Below are 16,025 nucleotides of genomic sequence, written 5' to 3'. Positions count from 1 at the left end.
TCTCCTCTGTTGTGCACATCCACGATTACCACCTGGTGAGACGTTAACACTGTTGGATGCCGGCTCAGTGGTCTAGAGGTTTACCGTTTGCGCGTGAGGCCAATAGGACCTTGGTTCGAATCTGGCAAGGCGGGATCGTAGATGCTCACTGCTGAGGAACTCCGCAATAGGACGAAACGACCGTCCAGTACTTCCAGGTTTTCCATGGTGGTCTGGCTTCAAATAACTCATGATCTCAACTATTAAAAAAGATATATTGAATTATATTCAAGTTGTATACATTTTGTCTATAATACATGTAGATTTGTAACATGGACCCTAAGATGATATATTCGTATTTATTTGTTTGAAAATCGCTTTTGAATTTTTATTTTTTTAAATTCATGACTAAAAGGCATTTTGTAATATGATATCCTCATATGTTTGTAAAAATAAAATATACTACTCATTTTGAACGTATAAGGTCTATTTATTTGTTTGTCTGTTTACTTGTTTTACTCAAAATACTCAACTATAAAGGAACCTTCACTTAAAATTAAACTTAAAATATTCATGTATGATTTAGTCGTTGTTTTTTCTATTAGTGTAATATGATACATGATTTGAGAAAACTAATTGTAAAGTCACAATTAGAGATTAGTGAAATATCATGAAAACACCATTCAGTTAATGAATTATTTATGAGGAGTAAAAAGCAAACAAACAATGTATTTATAAGCAAAGATGGCTAGTGGCTAGCAGTGGAATCTAGAACGCGTGTTTCGTCCTACTTTCGACTCGTCAGCTGGATGTACCTGCATCTCAGAGTTGATGTTCAGTCTGGGACTCGAACCCATTTCCTCTAGCTTCAAACGCCATCACGTTATCCACTCAGCTACTGAGTCGCGATAGCTACTTGCTTGTGCAATGGGGTGAAGTTTGAATTCACTTAGTATTGTTTGTTTGAATCTTCCAGCTGACGAGTCCCAAATAGAACGAAACGTGCGTCCTCGATTCCACTGCTAACCACTATCCATCTTCGCTTATAATGCTTGTGAATTAAGGCAATATCGAGGCAATACGTACAGTATGCACATATGTCAATAAGAGACTGTCCAGTTGCAGTCCTAAACATCATTGGGAAGATTCAAACAAACAATACTAAGTGAATTCAAACAATGCATTTATTGAAGATAATTTTATTAATACGGTAGTTTAGTTATTGAATAAAAGTCAAAATCAAATTATTGTTGTTCTTAAGGGCCAGAGTTTTCTTTTTGTTGATATTCAGTGCAGAATTTCGATTAGTCTTTGTTGACATATATATATATATATATATATATATATATATATATATATATACCAGATGCTCGTCAAAATGTGAATATGAACACTAACACATCTGTCTGACGAGTCCGAATTAGGGTAAAATGTTTGTCATCTATTTCATTCCTAGCTTCAAACCATTTAATCTACAGAAGCCAAATTGTCATTTCAATCATATTCGTTACTCATTATCATTGAAAAGTCATAGTAAACAAATATCCTTTAGTTTCGTTATAATGATAATATTGTGTTATTTGAACTAGTCGAGACTCAACTTCCAAAAATAATTGTTTAGAATTGAATGGGTGCTATGGGACTAACCATTTCACTGGCAATTTTCGAATTATTTTCCCTGGAATTTTATCTTTAATAATAGTGTGTCGCTTGGATGAAATTACTTCAAATAACGCAAGACGACAATTCTTAGTTGCCAATTATTTGGAAAAGAGCTAATAATATAATCTTATCCGATTCATCCTGGATTTGATCCTGTTTCCAAGCACGCGTATACGTTACTGGAGACCTACAAACTTAGATTTGTTGTATAATAGAATGTCTTTCGGTGAACAAATGATTATGCGTTCTCCTAGTTAGATAGTTCTGTTTAGAAGCAAAGCTGAAGTGTCTAAACAAAGTTTGCATTCAGTGGTGTTATCCAGCACGACAATATCAACTTTTTAATCTTCCAGTTTAAATGATGATAAAGTCACAAGAAATTTGCATACATACGGCGGGTTACATGAAAAGCACTGCTGATTTGATTATTGTTTTATATTATAGATATTTTAGCAAAGAATCAAATAAATTGGAGTGAAAATCTAAAGAACAAATCAACTGATTTACATGATGGTTATTTAAAACCAGGAGATTTAAAATTTATTCCACCACCATCAACAAAAATCTTAACAAAGAAGGAATACATGAGTTCATTGAGAAGAAGAGAAAGTAGAAGTAAAAGTCGTAGTCGCAAATTAATTGACAATATTTCAGATAATATTAATGAAAGGTACCATAAATCAAATAATTTTAATAAATATTATCCAGTATATGATGAAATATATGAAGCAAAACATTTTGTCCATTTTTTTTGTACGGAAACCTGAAACAGGTGTTTCACCTTTCTGTATTATTGTTGATTCAAAGTATTGACATATATTAATAATGGTATCATCATTAATACTTACCATCCGTCAATTTATAAGTGAAAGCAACTGAACACGACGATTAAAGAAACCCTGTGATACACTTAACATTTTAACCATTTGATCAAAGTTGATCGGAAGTTTCATTATTGGTGTTGACAGTGTTTACCCATCAGGTTATAATTCTAAATAGCTTGTTGTTAATCCTCATAGATTTGATCATAAGTGACAATGGTTTGAGTATCTAAGAAAACAAGAGTTACGTTAAGTTTAGAAGTTAACTTTACCGTAGAATGTCAACAAATAGAAAGGATATTTAGTAAATGAGAACTCCATTAGAGACAATCACATGGTGGTGTAGTAAAATGTGAAGATCACACATCTATCAGTTGTCCTTTACATCCTTCCTGATTCTTCCAATTCCTTTCCGTTCACTTTAGTTCAATCTTCTTAATCTTCTTTTGAAAATCAGTTCACTTTTGATTGGTTCTATTTATATCTGTCAACATAAGTAGCATAGACCATACTTATCCTCCTTTAAACAGTCGCTCTTGCGATCAATTTACTCGCCATGCCACTTTCTACCTTGCCGCAGTCTGTACTACGTTCCAAATCAAGATATCAAGTCCGCCGTCGCGCTGACTTCCGTAGCAATGTTAACTTCCCGGGCCATCTAAATCCGGTATCCACCCAGCACCCGGGACGTCCGACGCCTGCCCTCCAGCGACCAGCTGAGCCATCCAATGTCCGCCCAGTAACCGGACGTGCGACTCCTCTCTATCGACGGCGACTGCTACAGCCACCACCGACCCACCAAAACACCATTTGACATCCCATTCCTGCACCAAACCGTCCCAACTAGCGCCTTCTCTCCCGTTTGCCCAACTTCAATTTCTCCTCCTCTCCTTTCGGAAGTGACATCAAATGTAGTGAACTAAGAAACCAAGTGAGGAAGGCCAACTTATTAGTCAAGACAAAATTAGAGAATGTCTTCATAAAATACAAGAACCATGCATTAAATACTTCATTTGAACATTTTCCATCAATTGTCTCTTACAGACGTTACCGTTCCTTCATTCCTGTTGTTATCACAATCAATTTCTTTTCATATTTCTGTTCTTTTCGATTCGATCTTCTCAAACTCTTACTGCCAGGCATTTCACTTCTTTTTGACGTTACATACCACTTACATCTGTCAACATAAGTAGCATACACCACAGAGAGACCTATGGATTTCGCACCATAGAGTTAACTTTAAATGTTTATCATCACTGTTATACCAAGATGCTAACAAATAAGTCGAAACAAATTAGTGGATTTAATGCATATGTAATGGTCAAACAGCATTTATAGTTAGCGTTATTGATGCAGCAAAATGTCAAACAATTAATTATATAAATCAGTAGACAGTTTTTACAAACCTTATTCTAAGCAAAAATGGATAGTGACTAGCAGTGGAATCTAGGACGCGCGTTTCGTCCTATTTGGGACTCGTCAGCTAGATGTATCTGCATCTCAGAGTTGATGTTCACTCCGGGACTGGAACCCAGTACCTTTCGCTTCAAACGCCATCACGTTATCCACTCAGCTACTGATTCCTGATAGCCACAGTGTGCACATATGCCAATTAGAGACTGACCAGTTGCAATACTAAACATCAATGGGAAGATTTAAACAAACAATTCTAAGTGAATTTAAACCTTATTCTAATCCATTGAGTAATAAATTTTAAAATGTTATTTAATCATTTACATTTCATTATTATTTCATTTGTTTGTTTTATTAAATAAGTTTGACTATTATTCCATGATTAAATTTTTTTTTCAGATTTATTGTGTAATATTTCGTAGGACTTTAAATGCAAATATTCATTCATATTTAGGTGTTATAATTTAAAATGTCTAAGTTCTATTAATTCAGTATGTAGATATGAAAATGTAAATTTTGGAGACACTTGTATAATTAAATATTGTTAATATTGGTTAGCAATAGAATTTGAGGTGTGTATTGTATCGAGTTTAAGAACCTTTCAGCTGAAAATACATGTATCGTAGAGTTGATGTCCATATTGAGAGTCTTTCAAATGCGTTCACTTTCTAAAGTAGACTACTGAGTTATGACATCCAACAACAACTTATTAAATTAGTATGGTATTTATTAATGATATATAAAGGTTTTCATTTTTGTTATTATAGTTCATGTCAATCGATCCGTTCAAAGAATCTAAATTATTTAACAAAGAATAGTCAAATTCACTTACCACTCTCAGATAAATATAAATGCTTTTAGATAATGCTGTAGTGAACGAGAACACCAGTGGGGATAATTAAATGTATTTTAATGCAACATTACAGAATATCTTGTTAAAATCTGAGAACCATACAGTAAATACTTCATTTGTAAAATATTAATTGTCTCAGGCTTTGTTGTTTCTTCGTTTTCATATCAATCACTGTCTGTCCTCGTTCTCTTCTTTTTAATTTTCTTAACCTTCTACAGTCAGGCATTCCACTTTCGATTGGTGATACATACTACTTATATCTGTCGATATCAGTAGCACACATCACAATATTAATCATTCAATGTTATATCACGCAATCAATCGAAGTTATTTATAATGGAAATTCTAGAAAAATTCCGTTATACAACTTATGTGTTTTCATTAGTTTGTTCACAGTCAACATGGTTATTCTTCTAATGAATTAATCATGTAATGGAACCAAAAGAAAACATTAAATAATCCAATGATTATTCTTATCCAAATTACTGACTACTCTCAAAATAGTACATTTTCAAAAACTTTCTATTGAAGAAAATATACTAACTGATTCAACTAAATTGGAAGTAGGGATAGGTGATTCACTAACAATATTATATGACGGAAATGTTTTTAATAAATTCAATGCCATTCAAACATCTTCATCAATATTATCGTGTTGATATCGGGAATTCACACTTAAGAATTCAATTCTCCCAACTGCTGAACAGTTTTAAATTACCGGAAAATAGTTTTTTTCTTCTTTAAATATTTAATTAATCCTTTTATCAAACCTGAAGGTTACAACAGAAATTCATCCTGTTTTGTATGATAAGTTTCTAACTAGTTTTTTTGTTTTGAAATTTGAAATCCAACAATGGTATGAATATATTTCTTGGTGTAATCTGACAGGTTGTCAACCATATGAAATCCATAAAACACTTTAAACAAGTATATAATAGGGTATTTATTGTTTCCCAGTTTTAAGAATTCTCCAAATCATTTCAATGTGTCGATCAGTTACATGCCTCCTTTGTTAGCTTAATAATCTATGCTTTAATTTAAGTTTTTTTAAATATTTTTTTCAATCTATCCATATTTTGCAGATCCAAATCAGTTGGAGTTCAAACTCGTAGTAGCTCATGTGTTAGCCTATCGAAAAGCAAACAGTTACGTTTTGAAGAATAAAACTATTTTATTCAATACAAGATATAGATGTAACAGAATAACTATCTTTTTAGTTTTCAATCAACCAGAATATACTTATAGCCAGGAGATTGACTACTACCATAATATTCCATATTCCTTCAGTTGTTAATGACTATTTACTGATCTAAGTGGTAACTTAATTTGAAAAATTATATTTCAATATGATAAATAAATTTTTGAAAAGTACAAATGCATTTTTGTTTGTTGTTATCTGACAGAATAATGTCTTTGTCAAAACATTTTCCTTGGAAGCTAAATAACTTAGTGTACCCAAAAATTCATAGTAATGATTACATTTGATAAATAGCTAACTTGAGAAGTTCAGATTAAATAGTGTTTTACTTACCGCCGTATTGCTTTCTGCTAAATAGATAAAAAAACTGGACAGTTATTTAGACTATAAAATTATAGACTACATATACATCTGTTTTGTTTCATAGTTTTGTATTTTCTCAGTATCTTGAAAATAGAAATTGCAGTGGTGTATTTGAAGTACAATCCGTCTGAAGCTCTTGTTGGGTTATTGCAAGTCCGAAGCTCGGATAAAGGAGAAGAATTGCGAATGTGGCTGGCAATCCCATTGACTACAAAGGAACCATGTTAAGATCGCTGACCAGAAAAGACTATTTAAGCCATTTAAACTCTGTCAAAAATGTTGAAGGGCCTTCATTTGAAGGAGTTATAGTGTAAGTCAAGATTCTTCGGCAATCAAGAGGCCGACATCTCTTCTGACAACCAAAGCAATAATTAATTTGGGTCCATAAAATGTTCAGACAATTCGGAAGACTGTAAGGACCATTCAAGTAGTTGCAGAACTGGGTAGATATAGCCTTGTGGTGTCTGGAATAAGTGAAACCTGTTGCACGCAAGCTAAGCAGAAAGGACTAAACTTGGAAGAGGTTCTGCTGTATTTTGGTTATAATTAATGAAATAGCACAGTCACTTTAATTATGATAGCTAGCTAAATAATATTTCGGTATATTTACTTAATAACAGCCTAGAGAAGAAGTTTATCTGTACATAATTGAAATGGAGGTTCTGAAACAGAAAAGTTGATCATGTGGAAAGTTCTCAACAAAAATCGGAGTTAATTAAATAAGTGGATTTTATCAAAAGTTTCTTTGAATATAAATGAAGACCAATCTAGTTAGTTTTGCATGTCTCATTCACACTTCAACTACTCCTGTTAAATATAGTCTATTGTTGATAATCATTTTGCCCCTGTAAAATGCTGTCAAACTTTCAAATCACTCTATTGTTCCCGAGGACAAGGAGACCTGCTTGCATATCTGGGCTACCTATTGCTACCATCTAGATATTTCAACAAGTTTTCTGTTTCCTTGTCTGTTAACAGATCATTATGTCAATTTATTACATAACCTATTCAGGTGCATTTGTGAAAAGTTTATGACGTTTCGCTGTGCAACTTACAAAAATTTACTATCAGAGACATAGTGGTGACTGGCAATATGCATTGAAAAGAATGAATATTATTTAGAAGTCGACTTTTGAAATGCTAATATTTAACTGGCGATCACTCAATATTTACGGCCGCTTCGTCCTATTATGGGACTCCTCAGCAGTTCGCATCCACGATCCTCGCTAGACATTAACACCGTTGGATGCCAGCTCAGTGGTCTATCGGTAAAGTGCTCGCGCGCGAGACTGATAGGTCCTGGGTTCGGATCTCGCGAATCAGGATCGTGGATGCGTACTGTTGAGGTGTCCCACAATAGGACGAAACGGCCGTCCAGTGCTTCCAGGTTTTCCATGGTGATCTAGCTTCAATTGACTCATGATTTCAACTATATAAAATTACTAGAATCTCTACAAAACCCCCTTCTGATAATTAATGATTTAGTTTGTCTTTGTTATCACCTTAATCCAATTCTTATGAATATTTTATTTAGTATGAGAGTATTTTCACTGAAAGATGAAAGTTTCCTGCTGTACAACTTAATGAGAAGTTTTAATAATTTGTATTATTTTTCTGAGTACTTTAAGTAAGATATAAGAGCGTTTGTTATACATCTCACAAGTACAATTTCGTAATTTTCTCCTAGATTTAGTTCTTATTGTATATGTTAATAATATGTGATGAAAGAAAAGTATTTATCCTTAACTACAATTAGTTAGAAAGCTATAAATTTCTGGTGAGATCTTTCGATTCAATCACAGACCTAGGTAATAAGATATCTATTTATATATGCGTTTCATTGATCTGTTTTTCGTCATACATGAAATGTAAAAATTAGTGTGAGACATGATCGTTCTCTTTTCGATTCATTGAGAGTTACTATGTTTTACAGAGTGGCCAGTTGAAACTTTTCACTATCATTAATAGTTATAGTTAAGCATTTAGGTAGTTCTATAGATTATAGTAGTAACACAGATTCATTTCTAACTACATGAATATCGTTTGAAGTTACTTTGTTGTAGATGTTAATTAGGGTAACAGTGCTATATTTTTATCAGCAATAATCATGGTTCAGTGGTTACTGCAAATTTAAAAAAGACTAAACACATGTACTAATGAATATGTTGATCGACTTTATGGAATTAGTTAATAGTTTTCTTTAATCAGAAGTTTTCTAAGAAGTTTGAAAAAGCTTGATAAATTCATTGAATTTCTTGTAACTGCCTTCAATGGCTTACTTCCAATTTTATGTGGTGATTTTAATTTATGTGACTGTAACTATCTATCATCACTAGGTCATCGAAATGAAGTCATTTTTCCTAATCGCATATAGACTTCGTTTTCATTAATTATATGTGAATATATGTGACTCGTAAATGAACTCCATTGTTTAGTTCTGATCATTGTATAATTCGTGTTCAATCTAAAGTATGTGGCAAGCTTGGAAGGAGCACACTCTTATATCAGACAAAGAAAGCCAAATACAGGATTTATTCAGAAGGAAACATCCAAAATCTGAAAAAAACATGTTTCGTACCACTTACTGGGGATTATTTACTGATGACTTATTGGAAAAACATTGTTGATGTTATCAGTCGTTATCCTAAGTTCTCTTTTGATATTTGTTGTCCTACTGAAATCATTTTTGTAAGTTTTGATCAACTTACACCTCCACAACGAAGATGATTACTGAGGGCAAAAGACTGTACAAGAAGAAAAACTCTATTGGATTTCGAAGGCTGAATGGTTTAATAAACCTAGGGATTAGACGTCTGAACTCAATGTTTACTCAAAAACTCCTATCTTCTAAAAACTTTTCAGGCATGTGGAAACTATTTAAAGAACGTACGGGTGAAAGGAACTTTAGAAGCGATAACTAGCTGAACGTTTGCTACTTAATTAAGTCTTATGTATGTCAGTCGTCTGATGTCATACTCCCTATATCCAAAGGTCTGAAGAACAGTTTTGTTCCAATTTTGACAACAGGTCAGAAACTAAGGGATATCAATTGTTGTCTAATTCATTAGCTCATAGTAAGTTTTGATGTTAACTGCTATTCTAAATTATAATAATCTCCTCACATAGCAAATAAATGTTATATATCAAATAGACAATCTTATAAATAATCACAATTCATTCATTGAGAAAGTGAATGATGAAATTGTTTACTAGACATCTGATCTTCAAATACTCTGAATAGTCATATGTATCAATTTGGATCTTGGATTATGCATACGTTTTACATAATACTAAAATCAATAAATAACTTCACTATTCACACTAAAGGTATATATATATATATATAATTTATGAACTAAGAAGTTGATATAATTTGTAACATTATGTTTCCAGAAAGATTTCAACTCAACTATTTGATTGTAAATTTCAGTGTGTATATTTCGATACATGCTCTCACATTTGTTTACCCCCACATTATTATTTATTCTACGATTATTATTAACATTAAAATTGTTTTTTTGTCAATCTCAACTTCACAGAATAACTCATTCAAGTATAATACATGTATTTATCAAATTGATATTCGGTTTATAATTGATTAAATTTTTCATTAAGATCATGAACTGATCAATGTTAGACCACCATTGAAAACCTGGAAGCACTGATCGACCGTTCTGTTTTAATACGGGACTCGTAGGCAATGAACGTTCACGATCTCGCACGCGGGACTCTATCCCCGGACCTTCGATCCCGCGCGCAAAGTCCTAACCTTTAAACTACTGAGTCGGAATCCGAAGGTGTTAAAACATAACGTCAACCAATCTACAATATTGTGGATGCGCACCATTGAGGAACCCCATACGAGGACGAAACCGACGTCCAGTGCTCTTAGGTTTTTAGTGGATCTGTTCACGATTTCAATGATATTTAACAATCTTCACACCCGCAAATAGGTAAACTGTCTTTGGCAGTCAATATCAATAAAACCAAATCAAATGTAAGTGAATACATATGCATGAAATCCTCCTTGCATTTCAATAAAACGGTTAAAAGGTTGATTAATCTAACGACTTTTGTGAATATATTTTATTGAGTACAATCCATGCAAAATGAAAAAAATTTAAAACACGAGTAATTTAAATACTGATTTACTGAAATAGATTAAGTACAAAAGTCTTCTTTTTTATCAGTGGGCGTTTTTCGTAAAGAACCTTTGGTTTATTATTCCAAGTCAAGTTAGATGTCAATAACATAGTTTAAATGTAATATCTTTAGTAAGACTAACATGAATCAAGTGACAAATGGTGACTGGAGTTAGTAGTTATTTCAATTCTCACTAAGGATAAAATCTATTAATCATGGATCAGTGTTTTCTCCATCGATATGTTGAATAGCTTGTTCAGTGATTAAGACATTTCGGAGGAGACAATAGAAATGGTTTCGCGCTTTTTAATCAAGATACGTATATGTATATATATGATAAGTTCAAAGTGTTTTATTTTCAGAGCCTGTCTACTTAAAACCATAAGTCGTTTTATGTTTACAATGTATCTGTGTGAATATATTCATTGAAGAACACAATTTACTATTTAACGCAGAGATTATTCAGAATTCAAACTTGTATATTTAGTTTAGTAGTATGTTACATTATTCAAAACAGATTTAACCTGCAATGTACTATGGTAACTTAATAAACAATCTCTTTAAAAAAATTACTTAATCCCTAAATTCGTTTTTGAAATGAACAACACACATGATTTTTTTTTTCAAATTTTGCTTTGTTCACTCTTATTTCACTAATATGACATTATCAGAAGGGGGTTTCGTGGAGATCTCAACTATATAATATGATATTATAATTACACAGGTTAGATATTCAGAAATTTTCAAAAAAGTGATTGTGTTACATTAGCCGAATAATTAATAGTTCAATAGAGAAACAGATAAGGTAGAGTAAGAAAAAAATTTTTTATTTCACAATCTCACGAGCACAACCAATTGATTATCTTTGTTCAATATTTCAGTTCAATAAATCATTTAATTGTGATTGGTCGGTTTTGTCCACCGATATGAGTAACAATTGTGTGTGTGTGTGTATGTATATACATGTGCTTACATTGTCCTAGCTTATTTATTTCTAATTGATAGAATAAGTAGTATCGTTCAGTCTACTGGTCTATAAGAATATTTCATTTTTCCAATACAAGCATGAAAATGATCATTTCCAATTAAAACTACATTATTTTAAAGAAGTATAATTTACTACTTATAACATGGGTTCAAAACATCTTCAATAAGTCTAAACAATAAAATTCAATTACTTTTCAGTGTGAAGAAAATAGTAAGTTATCACATAGTTTTTATTATTCAAAAGAGTTTTACACTTTTTTTTCCATAAAATTGCTCAAATAAAAGTATAGAGATAATTTTAAACCGTAGCGTTTCTTGTCTTTTAAGTTTACTCTTGTCCATAGTATAAAGATATTTTGTTCTTAAACAGATATGTAAGATTTAAAGAAGAACGAAAGAGCAGAGGAACTTAAACTAAAAAAACGTATTGTAAGCAAAGATGGATAGTGACTAGCAGTGAAATCCAGGACGCGCGTTTCGTCCTATTTGGGACTCGTAAGCTGGATGTACCTGCATCTCAGAGTTGATGTTCACTCTTGGACTCGAACCTAGTACCTTTCGCTAAGTGAATAAAAAAAGTAGTTAATAGAAAGCATTGACGCAGCAATTTATTCACCAACATTTGATTTATGTTACTGTGTATTATTGTATATTATAATTTACATAGATTACAAATGATAGTAATCTGAAATTGCTTTTTTTTCGTTAGCATACCTATTATTGTACTCCATGGTTGAGTGAATTAAATTTTTTTAGGGTTTTGGTAAGTTAGACAGTTGTCTGATTAATGGGACACTTGTCATTCAACAGTTAATATATGAGTTATGATTGTTTTAGGAGCACAAACAGTGAATATTGGTAGATTACATGAAATTGTATTCAGTTATTGAATTGAAGTTATTTCAAAAGGACGAAACGACCGTCCAGTGCTTCCAGGCTTTCCTTGATGGTCTAGCTTCAATAAACTCATGCTTTCAACTATTTTACAAGAGTTAGCTGAAAAATATTCATGTTTTCATTAGATTTGGGTTTCTTCTTTTAAGTATACCTTCATCTAACTTAGTACTAGTATTCCCTTTTCATAAGGTTCTAATACCAAAACTTTGAATACTAAACAAATCTACTAAATACTTTCAAATACGTCAAAAAAGCAGTGAAAAACACTTAAATTTGAGGTATATGTTTTCAGTTTGAAAGTAAGAATTTTCACAGTTAATTCTCAACAATGAATTGGGAGAATATACTGTAACGCTCAAATGAAATTGTTATTCTGCGCTAATTAGACAGGCTAAATGATAAGTGCACAACAAGATCAAGATTTGGATTGATTTTCTTAAGATTCATATGTTATTGGTTAAAAGTGTGACTCTCAGTTCTAAAGGAAAAAGCTATATATTCAATAATGAGTGCGTATATATTCTTCATCCGATTTTAGTCAACAAGTTTTCCTCCTCACTCATGTATCTTCTTCGGGCTGATGTATATAAAGCTTGTATATCAGTAACAGATTCGAGTGACCACACAATATAACAAAAATTTATCTTGTCTGCTACTGAGCTTATTAATTTTATAGCTGAGTTGTAGAAACTGTTGAAGAAAAGAAAATCGTTTACTTACTCATATTTATTTTCAAGGATTATCGAAGTTATAATGAAGAATCGTCATTGATCCGAGTGTAATATATTTATCATTTATGGAATTCAGTGATAGTTTTGTTATATCGTACAATAACCATTAGAGAAATAAAACACTGGCTAATTAATGTCATATTATCTTGGAAACTAAAAGATCTGTTTGGTCAACCGTATTGTCGTGGGTTCATTATTACTAATAAGTGAATCATAAACCAGAACAAAATAATTGTTTGCTGCTTCTTCATATTCAACAGTTTTTCAGCTGATATTAGAAACCTTCAGTTGAATGATCTTAACAAATGCACTGACTTGGTAAATTCATGTACATTATTGAAATAAAATTCTTTAAAATTCGGTGAGAAAGAGCTTTCAAACTGTATTCTTAGTTTTGTGAATGTTTTACAATCATTTACACATGACGTTGCCCATAATAATAATTTGTTTAAATTATCCTACGGTCGGGATTTTGAAGTTAAAATCAATAAGGATTTCGAAAAGAAATTGTGATGCTACTTTTCAAAATTTATCATATTATCCAGCTAATAAAAAAACATCATGATGTTATCGACATCTCAATAGTAAACATAATACAAATCTTGGTAGTTGAATTCATGAGTCAATTTGAGCGAGACCACCATTGAACACCTGGAAGCACTTGACGACCGTTTCATCCCAGCATGTGATTTCTCAGCAGTGCATTTCCATGATCCTGCGGGCGGGACTGAAATCCAGGATCTTTGGTTTCGCGCGCGAGTTCTGAGTGATGTATCATGGATGCGCACTGCTGAGGGGTTTTTATACTAGGACAAAACGACCGTCTATTGCTTCCAGGTTTTCAATAGTGGTCTAGCTAAAATCGGCTCATGAATTCAACTATTAAGACTACTACGATCTCCACAAACCCCCATTCTGAGAATGAAAGTTGCTAAACTAGTGAATAAATTCTTAAAATAAAACTTTATTTGACAATCGTCAGTTGGATATAAATATATTTCACTGTGGTTATCTTCAGTTAGATTTAAGCCTAGTACTTATCCCTTCAAATGTTAATATGTTACTAAGTAGATCACTGGATAAAACTGAATAGCTTAGTATTTCAAAATAGATAATTAGTGTACTATGGGTTTTATTAATAAACAGAATTTAAATAATTGTAAGCAAAGATGGACAGTGGTTAGCAGTGGAATCCAGGACGCGCGTTTCGTCCTATTCGGGACTCGTCAGCTGGATGTACCTGCATCTGAGATAACGCGATGGCGTCTGAAGCGAAAGGTACTGAGTTCGAGTCCCAGAGTGAACATTAAATCTGAGATGCAGGTACATCCAGCTGACGAGCCCTAAATAGCACAAACTTCGGGTAGAAGTGAAGTGTTTGAATTTCTCCACTTCTACCCGAAGTTTGTGCTGATAATGTCGTTCACAAGGACGATGAAAGTTCCACAGCCAAACCATTCAGCTCAGAGAATAAAACTCCATCAAAATCACCCACCTGAGCTACAAATCTTCTACACCATCTGAAATGATTATTGTTTAAAATTAAGGTATTAAGAGTCAGAAAAACAAATTTGCCAAATACAAAATGTTTATGCTAATTTAAAGAGAGTATCAATTGCTATTGCTTAGTTACCACTACTAACATTTAGAAAAGATGTTGATTTTTTTTCTTCAGAAATACCGCCACCCAGACACATACATAACCGTGAAATAAATTAACATATTTAAACTGATCTATTTTTTAAAACTAAAAAATAATTACTTAAGTTATAATCCAGTTTATATAAACTATAAGAATAGGTCTTTATGCAAATAGGAGTTTAAAACTGACTATAATTCATTACTTTGTCTGACTAGCTACATTGAACTCAGTAAAATTACTTTGATAGAAGACAGTTTAGTAAATAGTTAAACAGTCCGTAATAATCTTGCATGTGAAATTAATCATAGTATATTTTTTTCAGAATATAACCTAGGTTGTAAGAAAACCTATATAAGAATGAAATTTACTAAAGTATTCTTCAGTATCTGACTTCAGTTACTAAACCCAAAGCTGTTTATGGAAGTGGGAAATAACTGAATTTTAAATAGTTTTATGGCTGAATCTAAACTTCTGTTTCAGGTTTTCTAGTTTTAGTTCAGACATTATTTAACAATAAGGTGAAACATTTTAAGCAAAAACAGATGGCGTCTAGCAGTGGAATCCAGGACAAACCTTTGGTCTTATAAGGGACTCGTCAGCTTGGTATGCCCAATTCCGACTTGGTGTTCACTCCAGGACTCGAACTCTGTAACGTCAGCTTCAAACGTCGTCACATTATCCAATAAGCTACTAAGTCCGAATAGCCACTGGTTTGTGAAATGAGTGATGTTTAATTCATCTTGCATTAGTTTTTTGAATCTTCATTTTGATGATTACGACTGCAATTGATCAGTCTCTCTTGGCATACTTGTATCCTGTGCGAATCGCCTCGATGTTGCAAGTAAGTCACAAACATTTTAAGAAGAGAGGGATGGTGGTCAGCAGTGGAATCCAGGACGCACGTTTCGCCCTATTATGGACTCATCATCGGGATGTACTGCATTATCGCAGTGTCAACGTTAGATCCGGGACTCGATTCAGAGATGCACATATGCCAAAAGTGACTAATCGATTTCAACTCTTAACATCAAATGTAAAACCAGTATATATGAATTTAAAAATGTAAGATTTCTTCATTTTTAAGTAACTGAGTAAATTTCTTTTCTTCTGTAAATAAATAAGATCTAATTCGTTTGTCGTTGAATCTCTGAATCAAATTTATCATAACTAAATAATGTAGTTAATATTATTGAACAATCTCTAATCATCATGAATTAGCTGTTTCACATTTCAACTATGAAACAAACAATTACCATGTCATTCATGTAGATGTACTTAGTGTATATTCCATTTTCTTACTTAAGACCATTAGAAATAATAGAAATTCAATTGCAAA

The 16,025-nt window shown here is 32.5% G+C and overlaps 1 protein-coding gene across 1 annotated transcript in view; it reads left to right on the top strand.

The window, feature by feature from the left end:
* Smp_124770.1 (protein kinase) overlaps window positions 1–12,160 on the top strand; it is a gene marked incomplete at both ends in the record, with an annotated part of 44,769 nt that extends 32,609 nt beyond the window's left edge. The window contains 1 exon segment of the mRNA XM_018790965.1: window positions 12,129–12,160. Coding sequence (XP_018647377.1) covers window positions 12,129–12,160 — 32 coding nt within the window.
* Window positions 12,161–16,025: the final 3,865 nt, after the last annotated feature.

The sequence above is a fragment of the Schistosoma mansoni genome (genome assembly GCF_000237925.1).
Source record: "Schistosoma mansoni, WGS project CABG00000000 data, supercontig 0244, strain Puerto Rico, whole genome shotgun sequence".
NCBI lineage: Eukaryota > Metazoa > Platyhelminthes > Trematoda > Strigeidida > Schistosomatidae > Schistosoma > Schistosoma mansoni.
Note: the sequence above shows the minus strand (reverse complement) of the source record. Positions and strands in the feature narration are given on the sequence as shown.